Genomic DNA, 26,984 nt, shown 5'->3' with positions numbered 1-26,984 from the left:
TCACTGAGTCCAGTCTGGGACTTCCCCAGTGCCTGCCGGTGACGTGACTGTCATCCCGGGAGCTTCATACGGTTTTGTAGCTATTGTATCTATTTCATTATTTTCTTCTTTATTTTTATTTTAATATTAATTCTTCATTAAAGTAGTTTAGTTCATTCTAAACTTCTAAATCTCCTTATCTCTTTCTCCTCCTCTCTCCTCTTTTGGGGGGGGAGGGGAAGGGAAGGGCCATCTGTCAGTCTGGTTTTGGTAAATTCGGCCGAAACCATGACACACACGTCCCTGGAATCCCATTAAAATCAAGTCCTCCTTTTATATCCTTGGAACATTACCTGATGCAGCGAGGCACTCTCCATCATCAGGAGCGCTTGAATGCTGCAGAAACCACATTCACAGACACTAATTTGAAATGTAAGCAGGTGTTCACTGATGCTGGATCTATTTTAATTCACTCTGCCTGAGCATTTGCACGGAGAACAACATCCTGATGTCTACACGTATAACTGACGAATAGCTGATATTCTTATATGGTGCCATATTTGTAGGTGGTCAAGGAAATTTATCGATCAGTTATTTTTATATCGATCGATTTTATATCGATCAGCTATTTTTAAATTAAATTAACTTTTTACTGTTTGTACATAAAATTGACTCTTATTCTGTGGGGGTAAAAAAAAAAATGAACAGGAGTCTCACAATGTCACATAGATGACACCACAAGCAAATTGCAGTTTGCAAATAATGCACCAATGCAAATAATAATTCAAACGATAATAATTTCCTATACAAAAATACATATATTTGTGGATAATATATAAGCGGCAACAAGGACTAACTTAGAAAATACAGCACTTCTTCCATGTCAATGAATCATAATTAGGAATAAGGATAAAATCTCTCTTTCTTTGCTTGAAGAGCAGAAAGACACCAGATAGATTTAATTACAACAGTTCTAATGAAAACTTTAAAATGCTGATTAACTGTCCCAATTTTCAGGCAAAAGGCAGCAGGAATACGTCTGGATTAAGATTTTTGTATAGAAAACTCACATTGGGATTTGGGCATCCGTGTTTTTAATTCTCAATTATTACTTTTATTGGCTACTGTTGCCAAATGTTTTCTGTGCCTTTCTATTTTAATAACTAAACAGTTATCCCCATAAGTCTCATCCTGCCAAATTAGCTGTTTAGATTTGCCATATGTTGCATGGATCAAATTGTCTTTCGATTACTAGTCTGTACTCCGTTCTGAGGCAAAACTGTGCCTGTAGTTTACAAGGAAACTGCGTTTCAGCTCAGCAAAGGGCAAAACTAAGGTATATTTTAAAATATACATGACAGAAAGGAAAAAAAACTTTCTTGGAAATCAGATTATAAACAAGTTTTTGCAGCATTTTTTTTACTGACAATTAGGTGCTAATTAAACACCTGAGAAATTGAGGTCCTGCTTTAATTTTGTGTACTTTCTTTTCAAGATGAAAGTTGAAGAAAACAAATGTTCTGATCACCTGGAGATAGTGAGGAGGCAGCTCCCAGCAGGATTATTGGGGTACAGTATGAATATGCACTATATGCCCAGGTAGGTAAAAGACATCCATAAAACATCAGTTCACGTCTAATTAAAACAAAACAGAACAATATTCTGGTGGTATAGCAATAAAACTGCAGGGTATCCAGGCCAGCCTCCAGAGACTGAGACTGTATTTTGTGCACCTAAATAAGTAAATCTTGGTTTACCGGGATTTCAAAATCATCTAAGCAGGTTAGGCAGGAGGTCCAGCTGGGTCAAGATGGAGCATCTCAATGTAATTGCCTCTATCAACACATGCTCGCCTACAGAATTCCCTCCAGAAGTTTCTATATGCTAAAGATGGGAAGAGCTAACATTTGCCCAGTTTGCCACGACCTCAGGCAGGGAATACCAAAGCAGCAGAAAGGCAAACCTTCTCTTGCATGGCCTTTTCTTTCCCTGTCTCCCCCATTATTTATCAAGTAGGAAGACTGTGCTGGTATGTCCCATCACCAACGGGGCAGCTGAACTGTGACTGACGTTGAAACCTAATTTGTTGGGCAAAGCTGTCGAAATAGGCAATTTTGGAAGTGTTGAATGGTGGAGGGCTTAAATATTTTCAGTACATTGTGATTAGTTTCACTGGTAAATGTTATTTTGTAAACACTAACAAAAAACCCAAACATCATCTACAAGAGTAAATATTATATTCCCTTTCCAGGTAAAGAACATCTGGCACCTCCTATTGACTATGTCTGAGAAAATCTGCAGCAGAGCTGGGACAGGAATGTGCAGCTCGTTACCATAAACCCTGTGCTTGGTCCTGTTGTCTGTGGTTCCTTACATATACATATTTCTTTGTAACTGTCCTCTCTTCCTATTTGTAGAAGTTGTTCAGCCACAGCAGAGAGGTGTGTGTTGGTACTTTGGTGGCAGGGTTTTTTGGTGATATGCCTGAACCAACCCCCTAATCAGTCACACCAAAATCAATTTATAATATGCTTACAAAGGGCAATGGGGCATGCATGGTACAGACACACCTGAATTAGTGCCAGAACCTGAGGTAGCGTAGCTACTTTGGCTTGATGCTGTCACCAAAGTAATTAGCCCTAGTGAGAGGCTCATTAGCTGGGGCACATAGCCACACTAATGCAGCTGCATAGTTTTGAGGATCCACACTAAATAGAATCACAGAATCATTTAGGTTGGAAAAGACCTTTAAGATCATCAAGTCCAACCATAAACCTGATACTAATACCTAATATCATAAACCTAAATACTAATACTCCAGATGATACTGTAGATACTGTGTGGTGTTAGTTTAGGATTCCTGAGCAAGACAGTTCCTCCCTTACTTCTCTCTTACATTATCCTCATTCTTTAATTCCCATCCAGCCTGACACTGTCAAACTTTTTCTGATCCATGACTTATCTTTACCCCTATTCATTAGCCCTCGCCAGGGCTAACCACAAATCTTTCACATTTAGTTGAGTGTTGCAAACACTTTCGTACTAACTCATGCCAATCAAAGGTGCACAAGGCAGATCTGATAGCTGAAGTCGATCAGGAAGCATCAAAGGTAGCCGAACATGCATACACAGATTAGGAGACAGTCCCGGCACACCGATCAGCCCCTGAGTATTTCAAATAAATGAACCCCATTCCCCAAATTTCTGTCCTGCCCTCATTGCAGAATTACACTTTTCCTTACTTCTTTGGCCTCTGTTTTATTTAAAGAAAGTCTTCTTATCACCAGCCCAGACGATGCCTTGCTTATAGCTTTGTCTCTTTGTTATAAGATATACGCAGGTCTTCCTCTTTGACTCTTTCCCATTAGATATAAACGGAATGAGACAATTTCTACTGTTATCTCTTCTTGAATCCCACGTTTCATGCCTGTATTTCCCAAGCACATATTACAAATGTCCCACTCACTTTTTCTCCAGTAAAACCACCTGAAGCAACTGAGCTGCAAAGGCAGTAGTTGCTCTATCCATTCTTTAAGGGGCACCTATTCCCAACTCTGAATGCATTTTTATATGTCTAGTGCTTGTTCTTTCACTGTCATCATCTTTTTTCAGGTTAATATGCATTAGACGTGGTCCCATAATGAAATCTCATGATGTAACCTACTTCTTTACATAGACAAAAGCTGGTAGAGATGGAGGAGCATGGATCAGTGCTGGGTGACTGATCCCTGCTCTTAGACCCCATACAGTCACTAATTCTGAGGGAGCTTGTATTTTTTTCTAAGCTTTGTGCTTATGACCATCTCACCATAATGAATGCTGTCCTTATTGCAGAATAATTACTTATTCTGATTTTTAAATGTTCTCTGATACGTTTTTGTGGCAGGAGGTAATGAAATGTTCTGAAGGCAGCTTTGAAATGCTTTGTGGAATGGTTTTCATTTCCCAAAGAATCACTGAGCGCTCCCCAAATTCTGCTAAACACAATAGCAGTGCAACTTGTTGAGGGCGTTGCAGGATACTTCCCTCAATGGCTGGGAAAAGCTCGTTTAGAGAAGCTCATGATCTAATAAAGTTCTTATCATTGTTCATGGCGAGGGAAGGACTTGGCTACAGTAACATCTAATTTACGCAAACACACCTTGTCACCCCACCATAGCTGGGTGGTTGGTTTGGTTTTTTGGTTTTTTTTGTTGTTTTTTTTTTTTTTTTTTTTGTTGGTGTGTGCTAAGAATGAGAACTGGCATTTTTCCAAGGAGGTGTGTCAGCAGTAAAGGAACATGGCACTGAAATATCCTATTGTGTTGTAACAAGCCTTGCTGGAGACCTGAAGGTGTGTCTCCGCCTTTATAAATACCACCCTGCTTTCACCGCGAGCTCTCGCGCTTTTGAAAGAAACGAGTCGCATCAGGAGCTGCGTTTGGGTGTCTCTAAGCCCTCTGCGAGGTATGTCTTTTAGTTATCTTACTTTTGCACTGTTCCACTTGCGACAGAAGCTTACTGTCACAGCATTATTCGTTTTAATGTCATTAGTTGCTGTATTTGCAACAGAACTATAAATACTACATGATTTTCTCTAAAGAGGGTTTTACAGAGTGAAAAATCTCTCTGTATAGTAAAAGGCATGAAGCAAGTCAAGCCTTATGAGACGAGGCTGAAGGAGCTGGGGTTGTTCAGCCTGGAGAAAAGGAGGCTGAGGGGAGACCTTATTGCTCTCTACAATTCCCTGAAAGGAGGGTGTAGAGAGGTGGGGGTCAGTCTCTTCTCCAAAGTCACAGGAGATAGGGCAAGAGGAAATGGCCTCAAGTTGTGCCAGGGGAGGATCAGATTGCATATTAGGAAAAATTTTTACGCTGGAAAGGCTATTAAGCATTGGAATGGGCTGCCCAGGGAAGTGGTTGAGGCACCATCCCTGGAGATACTTAAAAGACGGGTTGACATAGAGCTTAGAGACATGGTTTAGTGATGGTTGTTATCAGAGTTAGGTTGCTGGTTGGACTAGATGATCTTAAAGGTCCCTTCCAACCTAGGCAATTCTATGATTCTAAGTAAGAGCTGTGCAAAAGTAGGACCTGCTCACATCTGCTGCTACCTATGTATTCTAGATTCTCAATTCATGTAGCTAAAGATATTTGCAGAGAGTTAAATGTTGAAATAGCTTCCTTACTAGCATGCCTACACGTGAGTTTCTGCTTTCTAACATGGAAACTTGTCTACAGAGACAGCTATGGTGGAAGCATCTGAAAAATACATTTAGGGATTTAATCAGCTAAATGTCAGATTTAAATCCTCTACTATTATGGTGTGCTCTGATCCTGAAAGCTGCTTCATAAAGAGAAACACCTACAGAAATAAATGTGCTCTGCACAGACACAGGAATCAGCTAGATAATTATTTGCTAACTAGCTACATTTCAAAACTGAAGTTGTGTATTTATCCCTTGAAGTTGGTAGCTTTAGACACAGCCCAACTTGAAAAAATGGTTTCCTTTCTGTCTGGCATGTTTTTGAAGAATAGCCAGAGGCTGGAGTCAAAATCACTTATGTGCCATTTACAAAATGGGAGATCATGGGAACAACAAGGGCTTTATAAGTTATAACTTAAGATATCCATCTGAGATTGACAAATCCCAGGTTCAGATTCCTTCTCTGACTGCAGAAGAGATTTTCAGTTTAGGTACCGCAGTCACTGGGCAGTAGCATGACCTGGGAGTGACTCTCTTCTGTTCCACATTGCATAGCTAATTAAGATATTGGATCAGAAGGACTTACTCCATAGCCATCTACAGTTCTCAAGGATAATAGGTAATGATTCTAGAGATCAGGTATTATTCACACAAAGGGCAGAGGATTTTGCTGATAACATCATTTTAATAGGTATCAAAGAGCAGTGCAATACCATGTCTGAAATACTGCAACTGCCAAATGGAGCCCAGCATTAAGTGAAAATGGTTTTATATGTTTTGGTTTTTTGTTTGTTTTGAACGCAGATAATAAGCAAAACTGAGACCATGAGGATCAAAAGCGTTGGACTCCTTTGTGTGTTGATTCTGGTCTCCCAGATGCTTCTAGCCAACTGTGAACGACAGAAGGAAAGAAAAAAAGGAAGACACGGCATAGAAGAGGGTGGAAAAAAACAAACTGAATCTAACCCAGAACATGAAAAAGGGAGGAAGTCAAAAGGAGGAAAAGCATCTCCTAAAGGCAAGTTTAAAACCAAAGAAAATGCTGAGTGCACCTGGGCAGTGACCGACATGAATGCTGCCACTGTGCACGTAGGGTGCAAGCACGGAGACAGCGAGTTCTGGTGTGAGTTCTCTGGAGACCCTTCCACCTGCCCACAGTATGCAGCAAACCAGAGATCCTACTGGAAACAAGTCTCCCGATCCCTAAAGAAGCAGAAGCAGATCTGTCAAGACCCCAAAAGTGTCCTAAAATCTAAAGTATGTAGGAAAGGGCCGCAAAGCGCTCATTTCAGGTTGACCCGTTCAAGCCTACTAACGTCAGTAGGTCCTGCAAGAGGTCATCATGCAAAAGAAGTCCTTCAGGCTCCAGCAGCCACCTCTGTGACTGAAAAAAAGCAAGAAAACCATCCTCAAGACTGTGTTGAAGACATAGATTATATTGATCAGAAGAAGGTGGCTGAGGAGTACTGCCCAGAAAGCTTGCTTTCTTTCTGCAACTTTTTCATCACAATGGTCCAAGACAAAAAATGCTGAGGAAGTGTTTCTAAAGCTCTGTATCATGAGAGCCTGATCTCATCTAAGTTACTGCAAACTATTCCAGGTTTTATTCTCATGTTGTATAGTGTATATAAGAAAAAAAGGAATATATTTTTCTGATTTTGTACAGACAAAACAGACTACACTTGACATGGTTGAAGAAGTTATAGATTTTATTTGCATGTAGATTGCTAGAGAGGTGTTACTTATGGATGTTACATACTCTGCACGGAAGCATATAAGTAGTCTCCTTGCCCCTCTTTGAGCTGTGCTAGCCAAAGCGATGAATTCAGTGCTATGCACTTCTTGCTTATGTACAATACTTTTGACCTAAAAATTATTAATAAAAATAAACTTCAAAATATACTCAAAATATTTTCTCTTTCTATGTTTAACTAGATTTCTCCGTTAAGTGCTTCAAAGTTTCATCTTTCACAGGATCTAGACAAAGTGTTACTTATAAAGCAGTTTTAAAAATACTTCTGCAGCTTTTCAAACCTTATCTTTCTCAGCCAGTACAAACAAGATTTTGATAGAGAACTACATTATTATCAGTTTTTAATCATCATGATAATGAAGGGCAACAAGATTTTCAGATTTTTCCATAGTTTTGCAAAGCTTCAGCTTTCCAATCTCATCAAAAGATGTCAGAAAACTTTGCAAACTTCAATTCTGTCTTTTTTCCTGTAGTATGAAGCACATCTTACTGATTTTCTGGCAGGTGAACAGAGACACAGAGATAAAATGACTTATAGAAGTTCGTACATGGGCCCAGGACTGGACTCCTTACTCAAGCAGCTAAAGCAGCTCAACACTGCCTGTATGTTCTTTTGAAGTTCCATTTTCTGTTATCCTTATGTATGGACAACACTAATAAATACTTTTCTATTCATTAAACTTCATCTGTATTTTTAAAAACAGGGAAATCCAAACTCTACAAGAACAGACATTTTAGAAAACGTGAAGCTAAGTAATGACAACTGACCTCTGCTGATTTTTGAAACTCCATCTGGAAGAAACATAATACACAAGCTACACATTTCCAGTGGCTGTGGGCTTGGAAGGATGGCCTTCTGCGATAATGGTCCACATACAGAAACTTGAACTTTCATTAAATACAATTTCCCTGAGCATTTCTAGCAAATTAAACTATTATTTCTGTTTCTTGAGAAAATACAGCCTGTTTCCTTCTGTAATTATCTCCTTGCTAGAATATTTGAGAGAATATTTTTAAGAAGGGTAGCTATGAGTAACTCACCTCCTGCCACTTCCTTCTTTCTATTCATTGTCATATATACTCACTTAGTATTTAAATGACCACATCTGGGGAGGGCATTTTAATGCTACTCTTTCTTGTTGCTACAGCAATAAAGGCCCATGCCATTATTTAATATCAGTTAGTATTTTCTTTACAATGAAGAATTAACTTAGCAAAAAATACTTAAATTTAGATGGAAGTCTTCAATAAAAGAGGAAAGTGCTACTAAATGCACAGCTTGTGGGTTTTGTTTTTTTTTTTGCCTTGTTAGTGGGGATCAAGCCTTCTTACACAGGGCTGAAATGATTTTTGGCAGTCGGGAAGAAGGCAAGGCATCAGCTCAGGCATTAGCTGCAGCGTTTTAAAGAGGACAGTATTCTGAAGGCTCTCATATGGTATTCACTTACATTTTTTTGCTACTTACAATATTGTGATGTCTATTTGACTAATACCTTAAATGTGGAATGCTGCTATTAGTCAGGCAAACTGGTTTTGAGAAGGATTCAGCTGTATTTTGCCAAGTCTGAGAGGCGAAAAAGAAACAGGTTCTTCTTACTGTAGTTCCAGCCTCTGCATGTCCCACAGAAACACCGGGCATTACCAGGCTGTGCAGGATAATTTCTGCTGGACTGATGCCCACAGCAAAGCAAAATTCCAGTAAAAAAGGGCATCAGTACTAACTCCTGTGGAGCCTGGAAGACACAGCCATTCTGGTGCGAAGCAGGGTGGAAAACCAGCTACCGGTTCCTTATTATTAAGGTAGATATGTTACGTATTAAATGCGCAGGTGAGTTCCAGCTGCTAGACACCGTGTGTTGGCCTACACCACTTTGCACTGGAAGATCGTTGAGATAAGAAAGTCAAAAGATGCAGCGGAAGGATTAGGAGCGTACGTTTGGCTCAGGCAATCAGACGCTGTAGTAAGTAATTATGAATAGCTAATCCGGTACCCAGACACCTGCATAATAGTCCCAGATCACAAACAGGGCACTGGGCAGGGCTGGCTTAAGAGGCTCAGTTGCTCCAGATGTTTTGGAAAATGTCCAATCCTAACTGCCCGTACCTGCTGTTGCCCCCATGACTACTGCCATAAGTACTTTGTTGCCCGAAGCACAATCCGCCCTGCTCCGAGTCACCAGGAGGCACCGCTCGCCCTGTGGCTGCCGGCCAGCCAGGCACACCGAGCCAGGGACATATCCCAGAGCAAATTCCAGCCCGGGATTCCAGAGCTGCGAGTTCCATCTCCGTGTGCAGGACTGTCAGCACCTGGACCTACGGTATAGAGCTGTGTGCTCCTCTCCCGGGATGCATCATAATTTTGTTGCCTCGTTTTCTTGGGTTTTTTTCTTGTTTTTTCAGGACTGACTTTTATCTTCACGTGTGACCCTGTACAGGAGGAAAACATGCTCGATCTCAACAGTTCCTGGGTGCATTTCATCTGCGATGCATGCAGTTGTGCCAGTATCCTACAAGGACAGCACGGAGCATCAGGAGAAACAGGAGATTTCTGTGCAGCCTTTTTCCTTGGAAGGTGGGCTAATGTGAGAGTGCAGATCTCAAAACTGTCTCAGCCAAAGGATGGATTTTTAACTTCCATGGGTATGTAGTTTTGGCTACTCTTCAGAAGGACACATTTCAGAATAGCAGGGTCTGAGGCACATATATCTGGGTCTAACTTCATGAACAGCCTTTTCCATGACTGCACAGACCACAGGTCTATGGCTAAGTGCATCTGAGTGCATCTCATTGCGCTCACCAAGCCTTGTGTTTCAGTCCTACATCTACAAAGTGGTCGCTTGACAGCAGTTACGTATGAGTTGCTTTCTTCTGGGCACTTACAGCGCCAGTTAGGTCAGTATAACTTTGGTGCTTCTGGAGTCAAGCTGGTTCGGTCAAATAAAACATTTCCTGGCATTCTTCATCTTAGGATCTGTGGTCATTATGAAAACGTTCACAGCTGAGCCTGATTCTGTACCTCTCTTCCCCAGGTGCACCAGTTGTCATTGCGCCAGAACTTCATGTTTGCATAACTTGGAATAATGGTGGTAGTGACTCTTCTAGCACCTTCTATAGCAGGGCAGGCAGGAACACATTGAAGGAAAACAATGAATGGATTTAAATTATGCCTGTGCAGCCCATGTCCTCTGTCCTACCATGTTGGAAACATAAGGGTCTCTGCCTTCTTAGCATCAACCTGAGTTATAGAAAAATCAGCCCCATTTTACACCTGGAGAAATGGGATATAGGAAGACTGAATGACCTTGAGAGGAAACGGGGTGAAAATCAGAGGCTTCAGAGTTCTAGTGGTCCCCTTCTCATGCCTCATGACTAGATCATTCTGCACAAGAACTAAATGTACTTATTCTTGAAAATATCCAGCTAACTTCTAGGTATTTTGAAATTATTAGGAATACCTTTGGGAAAAAGTAGCTTACTTTCTAGGCAATGTAGTTTGTTTCTCCAGACAACCCTGGGTATTATAATTTGAATATTTACTTTGAAAGAAGGATAAGGCTTTTGAAGATAGGAAACTTGTTCTAGCTTCAGAGAGAAAGAATTTTCAGGGAGTTTCCCTGCTCTTGCAATATGGAATACTTACACATTTGGTAACTGCCTTATACTGTGGATGATCTTTTTAGGCAGACCCAACTCCCACATACTCCCATGAATTCTCAAACTCTCACCACACTTCAGAGAGCCAAAAAAATGGATTTTTTAAAAAGAGGGAGAGAAAAATTTGGAAGCTAAGAGTTGGTTGTTTTGTTTGGTTTTTTTTTGTTTTTTTTTTTTTTTATATATGACAGTCTTACCTAGCAAATTTTAGATGTATCCTTGTATTTACTGGGAAATGAGGAGACATTGTTAATGCCCAGGAAATAGTTCTGGCAATGCAGTACTACTTAAGAATCTGTAAAATTTCAGCTCCTTTAACTTGAAAATTTTTGTTCTTTTGTTATTTTCTGCGGTGTATTTTCTACCCGCTTTCACACACAATTTCATCCGAATGAGTTTCCGCTCCTTTTGCAACCTCCTTTATTCATTTACCGTTTTGGCAACAGTACAGATTACATATCTAATCTCACATGTTGAATGACTGCTTGTAGGAGAACCGAGCTGAGTGACTCAACCTCCCTGCTTCCAGGAGAGCCCTACCCTCCTCTTCCCCTGAGGGGGCCAATGAGTACCTACCGCCTGATATCACCTCACCTGAATTTGACCAACCGTAGTGGCAGCTGAGTGTTCAGACAAGACACATTTTACACTGCTGTGCTCAATCCGTGTAGACATAGCTGAACCCAGATAATAAATTCCACTCCCTTTTCCACCTTTACCTTGGTTTTTTCTGGTGCTGCCCTGAGCAAGGCAGCTCAATACTTGTTGGTAGCTGCTGCACCTCACCCGTGCCTTTGCCTGGTTCTCATTCCATTTCAAGATATTATATTGTTTGCTCCTCCAGGCTATTTCCAAGACTGATACCACACCGGGAATTGATCAAATGGAAAAATCCAGCTTCAAGGATGGGAAATCCAACAGGTTCCAGCCTGCAGAGGTTCCTTGCAATCTTGTCACTAAGGTGGTGGTATCATCCCATCCCTGGCTGGGGCATGCATGGCTCCTGCCTGTTAGCACTGTAAACGGTGTAACAAATCCTGTGGAGCTCAAGACCACTGTAGGTATTCCTATATTCTACCATCTTCAAGCTTCTTTCCTCTCCCTCCCTTGAAGGAACAGGGGAACTTTGAACCCCAGCTGCAGTCATCACCTCACTTCAAAGGTCCAGAGAGGAGAAGGCAGAGTGCAAGAATCTTAGTAGGATTCGAGTTATCAGACACTGAACACCTTGAGGTTTCAAAAGGATAACCAGGTGCCTCACTTGTTCCTTCCGTTGCCGGTGCCGCAGTGAGACAATGCAGGGTCACGCATAAAGAGAGGGGACTGGCCATGTCACAAAGCTTTTTACCCGTTTGTAAAGCTATTACAAGCACAAAAGGATGCATGAGGTCCAGGTTATCTCTTTAACGAGGATTCACATAACAAGTTTCTCTGGAAACATGCTCCTATCCATGTAAAATATGTGTTTTATTCAGCTGCTAGAACTTCTTCCAAAGTTGCTTATCGATCCCACTTGAAACAGCTGTTTTAAGACAAAGAAGTGATAGTGAGTAGGCAGAAGAACTGTGAAGACTTCCCATCAAGTTGTTGCTACCTGGCTGCCTCAGTCACTGGTCATAGCAGGCCCCATGTAGAAATGGTAGACTTAATTAACCTGAGACTTCCAGTGGACCATAGGAGTCTCACGCTGATTTCCAGGCAGGAATCAGACACATCAAAGGGATTTTTTTATATAATGAGAGCCTGCAACATGTTCAAAACTGTCTGCAAGTGTGCGCATATAATCACTCTCTGGTGCTTTGTATATGCCAAGGAAGAGGAGAGTTGTTCCAGCCAGCCAGAAAGTTTGATGTTAAGATGAATCTTAAAATCCAGGAATTACAATATTATATGTAGCAGGAATGTATTCTATACATCCATAATATGTGCCCTAATTATATGTAATGAGTGTGCTGAGATAATAGAATATTATTTAAATAATATTGTTTCCTTTTCATCTGTAGCCTGAAGGTAACGTGGTTTCCAGAGTCACTGTAGAGGTGGTGTGATTCCCTGGAAAATCTTGGAATGCTTTTGGGCTATTCCACAGCAGCTGAATCCCTACAGATGTACGTGCCATGGCAGCTCTGTTCCTACTCCTTGTTCCAAAGGGCTTTCCAAAGGATGGCTGCAGTTTTTCCCTGCAGTGCAAGCTTCCAAGGAATTTTGTGTCCTGTCTCTTATGCCTACGGGCATGAACATTGTCTTTGCTCTGTATGTGTGGCAGCCTATAGTCCCTAGTGTCCTATAGGGAGGACTCCAGTTAAGTGTTGATCGCAGAGACTCTGTATTCCTCACTCACATGTGCAAATGACACAGAAGTGGGCTAAAGAGGCCAGTTTGTGGACAGAGAAAAAGTTGGGGCATTAGGGACAGTGGTTTGTGTGTGATTTCAGATGAAATCTTGTCTCTGAAAAAATCCTCACACAAAGCATTAGGGGTTGCGTGTGCTGCTGCAGATGTGGTGTTTGGGATAACGACACTCCACTTGGGCTAACAATCAGGCTGCTGGTTGTACAGAGTCCTTAGAGCTCCCGGGTCACTATTGTTTTAAGAGTAAAGATGTTAGGTGATGATGTCCTGGCCAGTGTCCAGCTGGGTAATTACACTCTGCTGCCCAGACTCTTCTCAGAAGGTCAATCAGACGTGGCTTTCTTCACCATCTTAAACCACTTCGTGCTCTGATCACTAATATTTTGGTGTGGCTGGTTTTACTTAGGCAGGGGGCTGGGAGAATATTTACTGAAGTCCCCCAAGTCTGAAGGAGAATCAGTTGTTAAGGCAATTTCCAACTGTAATTTAGAGAGAAGGCAAAACAAAAACTAAAAGTGAGGGAGTCCAAACAAAAGCAGGAGAACTGCTATTTTCAGAGAGGCAGATTTATTATTAACAGATAGAATCGAAGTCTTCAAATTCAGTGTTTTTATCTTGAATGTCCTTGTGCTTGATGTTTCTATTATCCTACAATCCACAGAATCCTCTGAAAATGTGCGTACCTTAGCCCTCCCGGTATGAGTAAGGGTTAAAAACATAGACAAGTCCTCATCAGCAGTTCGAAAGTCAAATGCAAAATACAAAGAGTTCCCTATTTATTACTTGCTTAAAAATTGCATGCTAACCTAATCTCCTAAGGGTGAGCCATGACCTTTGAGTGCTTCAAATTGGTAAAATGGAGGGAGAGGTTCCAGGCAGTGAAATGGGAGCAGGATTAATAGAAATTGCATTTGTAAAGTTGACTTGTTTTCTCAAACTAAAAGGAGAGAAAATGTACATGCAAAAAGAAACGATTACATGAGATTCTGTAGGTGTGATGCTTAGTGATGAATAAAAACATAATTCACAGAAATCAGAGACTGGTAATTTATGTCTGCTTTGATTTCAATGTATTTTATTCAGAGTATAGGGGAGGCTCATAAAATTATATTTTAAAAAGTTCTATCCCCATAATTAAAAGACTTTGAAGAATAGTGTATGTTGCTACATTATGCAGAAAAATAAAAAAGACCTATTTTAACATACAATAATTTTACTACCAAAAGTAAAACAAAGACCTGTCATGGTATTAAAAAGTCTTCTCAGAACATGAGTATGTAGTTTTTTCTCAACCAGCTGGAGTACATTTTCAAGCAAAGTTCCAATAGAGTTTCCCTCTTCAAAAGCTGGCAATGCTTAGCTGGATGCCACTGCCATCACATGTAATATTTCTTGCTTGACATTATGAGCCTACCCCTTATCTTCAGCTGCATATTCAAGTACCAACATGTTTTATAGCCCTTTGTGACACAAACCAGGATCGCTCCAGAAGCACATCACACAATTTTATGTCTCCTTCCTCTCTAAGAAGAAGAGATGAAGTATGAGTCAGGGGCACATGAAAAAAAATAAAGTAAAAACCCCAACCCCAAACCAGAATTGTATTAGAGCAGATTTAATGAGGCTTGGTGAGTCATTATAAACTCCTGAACTGGCATGTGCTTATTGGCCTTTTGAGCCCTTCCCCTTAAAAACTGTAGGCATTTCTTTTTCCTAATTTTTTGGTTGGTTGGTTGGTTTTGTACCCAGCAGCGCTGAAGTCACCTAAATGCCTGGATTTAAGCTTTTATTAAGAGCTGGTGATACTAGATCATGCCTGCGTGGTTCATCTGAATTTGTCCCATACTTGCTCCTGTAGACAGTTCTGGCAAGAGCATAGGTAACATTTCTTTTAGTATATTGGCTTCCGTCTTTGGAAAGCAGGGTAAGATTTACTTAGAGTTGAAAACTAACTCACCTTCTTACAGAGCACTAGTCTTCATATCACCCTTCCTATCTCTTGCCAAATGAATATTTAATTTGGCTTCTCCTTTGCATTTGAAAACTTTGGCTTTGCATTTCTTGAGAGGCCCTGGGTTTTTCTCCTGAGATCCACCCGTTTACAGAAGAACACTGTTTTCAGGGACACATGTCTAATACTAATGGGGCTCCTCCGGACTTACATAAGTACTACTCAGAAGTCAAATTGGCTAATAGCCTATCATTAGGATTAATTGGATTCTTTGAAATAGCTACTGTAATTTACTACTATTAAGTCAGAGGTGGCAAAATAATTAACTGCTTGCAAATAGAATTAATTGAACAACTGAAAACAGGACCAAAGGAGAAAGTAGCAAAGACACAATCAATCTCTCTCTGAAAACAGGACCAAAGGAGAAAGTAGCAAAGACACAAACAATCTCTATCAGCAGCTCTCTCTTTCCACACTCTTTTAGGCTTCTTCATGAATACAAGACACAACTACTGCATGAGTTCAGCAGTTGATACCCAGAGGGAAGGTACCTAGAGGGAAGGATATGAAAGTTCTTCAGTTACCAAGAATATACAGCTCATGTCTCTTCACGGTGGCTGCCAGCATATTGAGAAGTACTTCTACTAGGCAATACATATGCTTTGATGATGCAATATCAAACGATGATTGGTTTTGAGCATACCTTTCTCCATTATATTTGCCTGAAATATCTGGTTTGAGAGCATTGCTGGTCCATACAGTATGTAATATTGACTTCCTAATATTTTCTTGTTAGATAGTTGTGTGACACAAGGAGTTACTCTTAGCTTTTCATCCAAACAATTTGTGGAATTAATTGAGAACAGTATTTGTATAGTCACTAGCTTTGATCTGCTCAGATAAATAGCACAGTGTTACTTTTCCTGGCAATAAACGTGTGAGGAAATTTAAGAGAAAGGTAAAGGCTCTGTCATTATGAGTTGAAATAGCAAGATGAGTGGAGAAAGAGAAAATGGGCATTGCTGCATGAACAATAGAAACCTCTTTATTGCTCAAGTTTGGACAATGGGAACAGTTCGGGGACTTTGAGGGGGTGGGGGGCCATGCAAGCGCAAGAGAACTGACCAATATCCTCTTTATGCCTTCTGATTATGGAACTACAACTTTTGAGAAAGTTGAGAGCTCTTCAGGGTGTGATATAAGCAACAGACAAGATCAAAACCCTGGAAAGCAGATGAAGCCATCATGTGTCTGTAAGTGTCCTTGGCAGTTCTAAAGATAATTGCCTTTCATGATTCCTGTAGAGCTGAAATAGGTTCTGCTACATATCAAATCAGAAAGATTTGCTTTCTTAGAACGTTCTAAACAAAAACTAGCCACGTTTCACATATCTGCAGAATGCTAGCCAGGTGCTGCAATTAAATATTTTTTCTGCTTTACTACCATTAGTTGAAGTCAGCAGAATGCAAAAGAAACAAAACAATGCCGAAGACTTTCATTCATATGGAGAGAAATCCACCTCTGTGCAGGGAAACGAGAAAAGGCCCAGCTCAATGAGTCCATCTTAAGACCTTCAGAATAAGCAACCTGATCTATTTGAAGATGTCCCTGCTCATTGCAGGGGGGCTGGACTAGGTGATCTTGGGAGGTCCCTTCCAACCCAAATGATGATTCTATGATTATAAACCCTTTTGCTTTTGCATTCTGTTTGGGAGGACGTTGAAAGGCTGGTCTGGGTAGTTTTCTTTAAGTCTGAATTATTGAAATACTCACCACTGACACTAAGTCAGGTAGATGAGAACTCATCCTCTGTGTAGACATGAAAACTTATGATTAGCAAAATCCAGTAATCAACATAGAAATTAATGTAATGTGGTATACAGGCAGAAAAAATAACAAGTTTATCTATTTCTTTGACTCTTACAAGTGCGACAGATGCATTTATGTATTCATGCAGGACTGAACGTACTTGAAGCTAGAGTTGAGGGGAAAAAAAAAATCACACAATTAAAAGTTTTACAGTGTCACACATCTTGTTAAAATTATATTCTAGAAGTCTTTTATTCAGTAGATAGATAGATTTTTCTTGCTTTCGTAGTTGCATGGTTCAGAAGGAAGAATTTGCATTTTTGGAGAACAGAGGGCAGAGCTGATTAATGAGTGGTTACTTGTATATTACTGAGATTGTTTCTGTTTTACAAATAGGAGAGTGGAGACAGAAGACTGAAATAACTCAGACTGTATGTCAATGTACTGGTAGAATCTGTAAGCTAAATCTGTTCCTAGTTCAAGTGTGTTCAAGTTTCTGGATTTATCATAAGTATTAATTTGACTTCAGAATTTACGGATTGAGTGTTCATTGCTTTGGGTCACCAGAGAATGGTACTTGGGAACACCATGATGCCAAGTCACCAGGAGCTAGCAATGTCACTGTAACTTCTGATTAGTCTGACTGAATGTAACAGCACTCTTCTAAATCCTTGATGACTTCCACCTGCACCTACACTCTCCAAGAGCTCAAAATGTCAACACTTGCAGCGGCTTCTCAGTTCCTCCAGAAACTGGAAGTGTTTATGTGGGTGTATGACTGAATATAAGGAATATGAACAATCATGAGGTGGGAATCCAGCCAGTTCCTAGATTCTGGAAGAACTGGTATGTAATGCAAAGCCACTTTATAAACTTAATCCAACTCCCCTGGTAAAATTGTCAGTCTAGTGGACAATCTACTCTATTCACTAAATCAACCAAATAGATTTAATTTATAAGAAAAAGAAATCACCTTAAAATTCTGGGCATCTTAAAAACATTTTTATTATATTATATTATATTATATTATATTATATTATATTATATTATATTATATTATATTATATTATATTATATTATATTATATTATATTATATTGTATAACCAGTCATGTGAATAGAAATGTATGGAAAAAGGCGACTTAAAACTATGTGCTCACATAAACCATATACATTACATAAAGTGCTGGTGTGCCTAAAAACATCCAATTGTATTCATTCTGGCTGATATTGTGACTGGGACACCCAGTTATCATGGAGTGTTATTCCCTCGCTCGGGCTGGTTGCTCCTGCTTTTTGTTGATGAGAGGAAGTTCTTAAGGGTGCCGTTCCCTTGTAACCCAGAGCTCACGCCGACGGTGGGTAGTGAGCAACAGTCTCACCCAGTGGCTGCTATTATGTCACAATATCCTTCCTAATTTTGTGTACAGAAAGAAACAGACTTCACTGTTTGTAGTAATGCTTGAAATGTTTGTTTTCTTTAGGCGTGTTCCTACTAGTTTAAATGTTCTCGTTACTGCAACCCACTATGATGAGTTACTGCTCGTCACAGTCACCTCAGATTTCATCTACCAATTGCAGACCTGCAAGAGACTGCAGTGTATCTGCTGTTTGTTAGAAACATCTTTGAGCCCAGACAATCTTATGGTCCTGTTTTCTCTCCTTTTTTGGGGCGATAAGTGTTTCCAAATGCCTCTGGTCCTCAGAAGTCAATCAACAGCATCTAAAACTTGACCTCTGAACTCCGAATGTCATCAGAGAAGATATTTTCATGGAATGGGGGAGTCTTTGGGTTTGATTCATCGGATCAGTTAGATCTAACTCATCTCATCGGATGAGTTAGAGGTAGCTGAATTATGCTTCAGAGCTGTGGTGGAGGATGTGTAGCGCTCTTTCTTTCTACTGTGTGCTGTTTTGTCGTACGGTACTAAATCACCAAAGAGACATACTGCTGGGGCACAGGAAACAGCAAATGATGGGCACAACCTGAGTGGTGCAGTGCAGTGCAGTGCAGACCATTCAGGGGCCTCAGGGGCTCCAGACTGGAAGTATAAAAGAAATCTCCTTTGAAAATCATTGTAGAAAAGCAACTACCAGTGCTCCTTTTGTACCAAGTTGATTTATTGCGTGTTGGATATGCATCTGTCTGGCAACAAGCAGCACATACGAACAATGCTTTCTTTGCTCTTTCCAGAAACCAGTTTGCTTCACTAAGATTTGAGAAGACCTCCCACTGAGATGCTAGCATGCAGTGAAGTCTATCTGATGAAGGCATCATTACTGGTGAGCTGCCAGGTAAGATTCAGCTTGGAAAAGAGTTTGAAAAATACTCTTTTTCACCCACGAGGAAATTTGCGTGCCTCTTTTGTGGTCAGCATCTCAAAATCTACGGGCAATAGGTGCAACAGATGAAACAAGCTGGCCACCATTGTGTGAAGACTTTTAAAATGCACATGCAATGCCTTGAATTTTATGCACAACTCAAAAAGTTTTGTCTTCTACATCCACATTTAAATCACTCAAATCTGTATGTTGCACCAAAGAAATTAATTCCTTGGCCCCACCATTGCTTTAGACTTCTAGACAATGCTCCAAGCTGAGCAGGTCTGCAGTGTCCATCCTGCCCTAGAGACAAAACACCCCAAGGAAGCTCCCGCAGATGGAGGTGAGGCCCTGTATATGCCTTGGAGCTCAACTTTACTCATGCTTGCCACTGTGGGGAAGACACGAATTCAGGTTAAATGTTGTTGGAATACGCCACAGTTATGACAAAATTGTACATATGAAAAATTCAGCCTTTGCCCAAAATCTTGGAAAAAGCAGAAAGCAGTAATAATACAAAAATAAGATCCTGTAATGGTACCTGTTGCTAGACATTTTATTTAATGGCCATTCATATGAAGAGGTGGATCAAACGTGGAATGAAATATTCACAGAGTCATGCCTAAGACTTCAGTTTAGTCAAAAAGCCTATCCTTATTCATTATTCATTCATTATAAATCATCTGGTAATGAGGAAAGACAAAGTGCCTCAGGATATGAGGGACGTGTTTGACTGCATGTAACGCACTAACCAAATCTTTGCAGTGCTTAGTTACAAGCGGCCGTACAGAGCACCCTGCTCGGGAAAGTTGTTGCCATTTTGGATCAGCAGTGGCAGGAGCCAGGACAGGAATAAGGTGGGAAATAAATAACCAGCAGCAGCAGCAGAGCTACAGCAATGGTGATGCTGAGCAGCGTTGAGGAAGGCATGTGTTTTAGTCACCAGCAATCCTGCACGGACATTCTCAACCACAAGGGCTATATGATGATGGTGAATACCTTATTCACTAGGAACAGAGCAGAAACCTGTTATAATAAATACTATGGAGTTAGGGGAAAAGAAATATATGTTGCAGTCTGATTTTCCTTTGGGGAAATAAACTAAAAAGCAATGTGCATGGCCATGTCTGAACTTCATCTCTTTTTTTATCAAGTGTTGTCCTGGATTTCTCTGAGGACTTCAGGCATTTACCTAGGATTCTGGACATCTAGTAGTTTAAACAGAGCCTCAGGAAAACAGCACATGCACAGTATCTTAATAAATTCTGGACGTACTGGTGTCATTTCACATGCTGTCTGCAACCAGAGTCAAGTACGGAAGTTTTATTAGAGGAAACTTATTTATTAGAGAGTAGTGACAAGCCTGAAGCGGCTTCAGGAATCTGTGACAGCAATGCTAATCTTATTTGTGCTACTTGCAATTTAGGCACGTACCTTTGATGTGTGCAAGGTCCTATAGGTCACAGATCAAGTTTCTGTTATTCCTGTGCTATGTCCATAAAAGACTTACCCAAAGCACTTAAAATAACCCCATGGCTTAAAAGCAGAATATTGTGCACAGAGCCTGCTGATGTTGATACTGCCTGCAGAAAATTAAGAAGTTAAAGCTGAAGCTGACAGGTCAAAATCCAACATCACTCACCCTTTACTTGCTTAGTACTATTGCCAGAAAATTGCTGGCGGTATTTGCCGGAAAAGAGCCCTTACCTGAGGCTATCTTATGAATTTTACAGGCAGAAATATCCCAATAAAAAATGTTTTCTGTAAGGGAACAGTTTGTTCTTTTTCAGTTGGTAACAAGAGCTGTAGTTTTGTTGAGACCTGTGTTGAGGTACTATATCCAGGGAAAGCTATAATTACCATAATACAATTTCTTTATATCTTGATTATGCTATTCTGTCATCATAATGGGTAATGATTGCATATTACCAATAAATCTGTAATATTTCATTCAAGGACTGATTTTGGATTTAAATTCTGTGCATCTGCCAGTTTGCTGAGCCTCACGAAAATGTGGGTGTTCGGAGGGCATCACTGGGTGCTAAATGGGAAAGTAGTCAGAGAAGCTGGCTAATCCCACTCTCTTCTGACTGCAGTTACGGCTGCAGCGTGAAACCTTCCAGAGATTACATACTCTTTTCCAAGCATTAACCTTTTCTGAGGCTAACGTATTCTTAGAGGTAACTGGAAATCCTGACAATCACACCAGGAAGAAAAATTCACCACTATCAATGATGCATCGTATTTCTTCATTTTTCCTCCAGCATTTTGTTTCTGGGAAATGTTGGGTGTCTGGTCACAGAGCTCCTACCCAGCCCCTGGGGGAATTTTTCCCTGCGGAGATCCCTGTTTGCCCTTCCTCAGGTCTGAGATGCTTGAGCAGGCCCAGGGAACACCTAATGTTCTCCTCCTCTGGGTAGTCTGCCACTGCAAGCACCGGTCTTCGACATGGTGTCCATCAGGAACTCTGGTAGCACAGTCACTGCATCAAAGATCCCACTCCATCCACACATGTGGGAGCTGGACTCTTTCCTGGTTGGACTCAGAAGTGGGGACAAAGCTGCACAAAAGGCTGGGTTCTGTCTCAGTAATGATTAACTGGAATATCCCTGTCAATACTAAGCAGACTGTCAACTGAATGCAGGTAATAATAACGGCGTTCTTATCTCTGGCCAGGGACGTTTTGCAACAGACCCTAACCATGGGTTTATTGACCCGTAGGTGCCTGTCAACTCATGGGACAGCCCAGGTGCTTTCTGCTTTTGCTGACATTAATATTTAGTACAACTCACCCACTCCTGAAAATAGTACTGGAGGAGATACAGAAACAATTTCCTATCCGTTTTTAATTTACTGCGTCAAGTTTTATCATGCTGAGACTTGGCCAGAGTAACCTTGCCTGAGCTAATTGAACATAATGTCAATGAAAAGAGTGGCAATTTAAGAAATGCAGAATGGTATATTTCTGCTGTGAGACTCTATAATTTTTGACATTGTAATTATAAAGCAATTACTTTTGCACTGACGCAATTTGTCATGCTGTACATCCCCAGATCAAAATCAGCCATCTCCCAGTACATCGTCTCTGTGCCACTTACTGGACTAGAAAAGAAAAATCAACTTGTTATAGTTCTGTGAAGATAGAATGTTTGGGCTAATAATTAAAGGAAAAGCTCATGTTGTAATCAATTAACCATGGTAGAATGATAAGAAAGTATTTTGGTGAAAGTCTGAAAAAAATCTTGCCTACCGTAGTTTGTTAATTAATGCCATGATGTTATGTTATGAAAAATGATATGTAAAATAGGTTAAATGAAAAACTTTCTTGCAGCTAAGTATTTTGACCACAATGTCCACCCACTTCTGCTTGTTAGAGTAACAACTGAGTTGATTTTCAGTAGTAGAGAATCTGCCTCTTGACTTTGCTCCAACAAACCTGTGAGTCCTTTCTGAAATCATTTTACTATGACTCATCAGCGATAAACACAATAAAAGCAGGGATTGAATTTCAGTCTAACTATGTCAATCATCCTACAATCAACATGCCACAGAGGATATAAGATGTCTGCACTACAAGAATAATAAAAAATGGGAGGGGTGAGGTAAAAAGTCACAGATTCTAGCATGTGTATCACCCTGAAATGTTTACAAAGCTTGATGTCTATAATTCACCAACAACAGAGAGCAAGAAGTGGCTGGATTAAGGATTTCTTTCAGGAGGAGAACCTACCCTTCCCTACATGACAAAAGAGATTTAGCACAGGATACAAGAAGAAGAACAAGTTGCTAGAACATGCTTATGATCTTAACATTTTAACATATCAACTTATTGTCCCTCCCATTCAGGCAAGAAATCTCAAATTTGGAGATTAAATTGTTTGCCCAGTCTCACATAGCGAGTTCCTAGTGGACCTAGAAATGAATCCCTACCTATACAATGCATTCAATACAGAATCACAGAATCGCCTAGGTTGGAAGGGACCCTTAAGATCATCCAGTCCAACCTTAAAAAAAAAATACAGCTACAGCTCAAAGAAAAATGTAGTTGATTAATGTCAAAAGGATTCGAGCATCCCAGGACTTCTTTAAACTTATCAGGCCACATGTTACTCTTTTACTTCTTCATGTGAGGCAGCTCCACATATCACATATCAGAAATGTCTGATATTACTCATGAAAGTTATGAGCCTCTGATAAAAAATTGTGTAAACTTTCACTGTCTTCCTGCGTCCTGTTTTTAGTAATAATCTTAGTATAAGGAATGAGCTATATTATCCATACTACTATTTTGTTTATTTCCGTAATTTATGTCTGTCTAGGTCACTTCTTAGTCTTTTCTTAATGTTTTCCCTCTGTAAGCCAAACACACAGCCACATACTGACATTGTTGAAAGCCTGACTTCAGGGGAAGCAGAGCTGGCTCCTTCTGGTCACCCAATGTTCTACGTAGCATATTATAGCACAAAAATATGGCTCTGCATAGGGCCTCGTCATCAAGAAGTTTATTAGCTCTCCCAGTGCAGCTCCAACTGACTGCTTAGTGAATTATACATCCCCTCGGGGTCTGACCCACAGAGAATGTAATTTTGGTAATGTTCTCAGAGAGGAGACCTTTTGCCCAAGCTCCTAAGGTTCAGACTTCAGTTGCAGAAGTCCCAGGTCTAATTGCAATGCAGTGCTGTTAATTTGATTAGTATTTCAAGAAGAAGGAGTTTGGAACTCGATGATCTTTAAGGTCCCTTCCAACTCTAACCATTCTATGATTCTAAAGGTAGGAATGGAAAAAAGTTTTGCCCTGGAGTTTGTCCCAGTCCCATGCAAACCATTAGTGTAAGTCTCCTATATTAACTTATTTCTAGATTTTCAATTTCAATAAGAGAAAAAAACATTTAAGCTACCCTTTAAACTAAGGTGTAAATATAATTTATACCTGCTGCATTTTTACTCCATTAGGAAATAGGAAAGAAATTGTAAGCTTTTTGCCATTGTGGCATAAAGCAACTACGGCTGTGCTTCTGTAACTAAATTGGCAAAAAAAAAAATCTAAGTATGGTATACGCATGAAAAGAAAGCCCCAAAGCAAGCAGATGTGGTCTCAGTTTGAAAACGGAGGCAGCTAACAGAACTCAACCTATGAAATGGAGGCAGCAGAATAATAACAGCATTTTTTTTCCTGGCACTAGACTGGATTTCCTAACTGACAGCCTCCGATGTGCTTGAAAGACTGCGGTATCACACAGTCAGCTCCTGAAATGGTCAGCAGATTTTGGAACCGTGGCTCTACATACTCAGAAAATGAATTGTGAAATTAGAATTTTAAATATTTTGCAAAAACCTTTCATCTACTTTATGTGAAAGGATGTTTAAATGTCCTTTTCTGTTTAGCAATATTCCTCACAGGGAAACGTTTTATGTTTGGGATTCATTTTATGCAACTTTAGCCACCTGGAGGCTAATTTTATAAATTTGAGCTAATGATCTAGGTAACTTTCACAGTCAGTGGAGAGAGATAATAGAGTGCACACCCTCCTTTCTGTCTTACAGACAGAAAGCAGAGTGGGATAACCACTTTCAGGAAGTGCCCAGTTTGTCCCTTTGACTATAGATAAAGCCTCCACCCTCAGGTGACTAACCTTAAATGATATGACTCCTATCTAAAGTATTTAGTATGGATTTTAACCATCTCCACTCTACTCTGCACAAAACAGTGACGAGAATAAACCTACGGTTCGAAACAAAAAAAACTCCCATTGATTCACATTTTTCCAGCTAGATTTAAGTTTTTATTTTTCCAAGCAGGGAAAAAAAAATATTGTTCCAAACCATGTGCCTGTCCTGGTTGATGAGGAGTTTCAGGACACATTTGTGCTGGCAGAACAGAGGGATGATGCTTCTGCAAGATACAGGAGCGAACTGGAAAGGCTGCATGGGGACAGCTTAAGCCTCTTCAACTGGACTTACTCCAGCCCTTTGATTTTGAGGACAAGTAGACATACATCCCGTGGTCACAGGTATGATCCAACTACATTGCTAGATCTTTTATATGTCTTTTTCTTCCACTACTGCAGCTCCTGTTGCACTGCCGGTGTTTTTACCTCTGTCATTCAGCCATGCTGTTTGTTTTTTATCTTTTCACCAGCCTTCATGTTTTACAGGCAAAGTGTTTTCTTTGGATTAGCCAGTACACTACTCCTTTCAAACCATTTAATAGGGAGGATCAGCCTCTTACAGCATTTAATTGTTATCTTAAGCCTGTAAATGACATTGTTATTAAGAAAGGGATTCTGCGATGCAGCCTGTTTGCAGGGCTTCCCACCTCATCTTACTTTTCTGTTCTTTCTACTGGGCTGGTTTATGCAGTACACTGTCTGAGTTTGGAGCATCAGGGGACGTCTTCCCAGGTGCACGCATGAGGGGCAGCCCGAATCAAGCAAGGTGAAACCTCTGCCTCTGCCTGATAGACTCTGCAGTGCTGCATCTACGTCGAGACCCATCCAAACCCACCCCACTACTACCAGTGTCCTGTGGGACCCAGATCCACTGCATTACACGCTGCCAATACACACATAAACAGAATCGAAACCCCCTCGCTGAAGACTTTTCCCCATAGATTATGTTGTGGGCGCTGCACTAAGAATTTTGGACTCCAAAAAAAAAAAAAAAAAGCAGTGCAATAGCTTAAAAAAGCAATTAAAAAAAAAAAAAAAGATGCTGAGGGTAAGGTTTGTTGCCCTTCACAAGTTTAAATCTTTGTTTCTAGTCTGCACATTTTCCTCTAGGATCATAAGGCTTTTTATTTTAAATGAAAGCCTGAAGTTACAGTCATCAATTTCACCCACAACCCTACACATAAGCAACAGAGAGAGCTAGTGGCCACTGAAGGGTGACCGCAGGGAGATTCGGAGACCAAAGTGACATGTGGGGGCAGCCAAGAAGAAACACGATGTGCAGGGACCTACGTGGAACCCAGGCTGTTTGTATACTCAGCCTCCTGACCCTAGGAGAGGCTGGCGTTTTAAATCAAACACTGTGATTCGTGGTAAACACGCAAGGCCAAGAGATGGCTTGCAAGGAGAACAAATCTTTCCGTTTCCTAATCTCAAAAATAAGTTTAATAATTGCAGGCTCTCGTCAGGTTAAGTACATCAAAGCCTGGGGGAGCAGTGATACTGTGATAACAGGGTCATAGAAGTAGCTTTCCCAGCGCCGTGTGGCTCTGGAAGTGCATGATGTTGATATCACCTTATCACACAATAACTCAGATTCCTGTTGGGTTTCTGAGCAGTGCTCTTCGGCGGTGTTTGCTATGGGCCTGGGGCACAAACTAGCCCATTTATCTTGAACAACTCATGGCAGAGGTTAGCTCCATCAGACTGAAAGTCTATTTTTAAACCCAGCGTGTTTCAAACTGTATAAGAAACATTTCTTCCATGTAGTGAAAAAAACCACACAGAGTTGTCTTTTTTTTTCATTTTTCTGTGAATTTGGGATTTCGTATTGATCTGGGAGGTTTTTTTTGGTTTATAAATTTTCAGCAGAGCAATAAGATTTGGAATCATACATGTCTGGTGGGGCATGTCTGCATGGCATGTCAAATGTGTGATCATGGATAGCAAAAAATGCTTCTCCTCGCTTGTTGGAAATTAGGTCGGGTTCAGTCAGGTTCTAGTTATGTATGTAATTTGGGCAGCACAGACCTGAATCTGCGTTAGTGGGCCAGATGTACACCTACAGTGCATCTGTACGAATAAATAGTATTTATTAGAATCATAGAATGGTTAGAGTTGGAAAGGACCTTAAAGACCATCGAGTTCCATCCCCCCTGCCATGGGCAGGGACACCTCCCACCAGATCAGCTTGCTCAAAGCCCCATCCAACCTGGTCTTGAACACCTCCAGGGATGGGGCATCCACAACTTCTCTGGGCAACCTGTTCCAGTGTCTCACCACCCTCACAGACCCTCACATTAGGGGACAATGT

General features: G+C 40.6%; 1 protein-coding gene across 1 annotated transcript; it reads left to right on the top strand.

Moving 5' to 3' along the window:
• The first annotated feature begins 5,989 nt into the window (after positions 1-5,989).
• On the top strand, positions 5,990-6,697 carry FGFBP1 (fibroblast growth factor binding protein 1). Its single transcript, XM_074148218.1, has one exon. It carries the CDS (start codon positions 5,990-5,992, stop codon positions 6,695-6,697), a length of 708 nt encoding a protein of 235 aa, XP_074004319.1.
• Positions 6,698-26,984: the final 20,287 nt, after the last annotated feature.

This window comes from Numenius arquata, chromosome 5 (assembly GCF_964106895.1).
Source record: "Numenius arquata chromosome 5, bNumArq3.hap1.1, whole genome shotgun sequence".
NCBI classification, from domain to species: domain Eukaryota; kingdom Metazoa; phylum Chordata; class Aves; order Charadriiformes; family Scolopacidae; genus Numenius; species Numenius arquata.
This window is presented reverse-complemented; position numbering and strand designations above follow the sequence as displayed.

What these genes read in the sequence shown, in the direction of transcription:
- FGFBP1 (XM_074148218.1), top strand. Translation starts at nt 5,990, where the DNA reads ATGAGGATCAAAAGCGTTGGACTCCTTTGTGTGTTGATTCTGGTCTCC.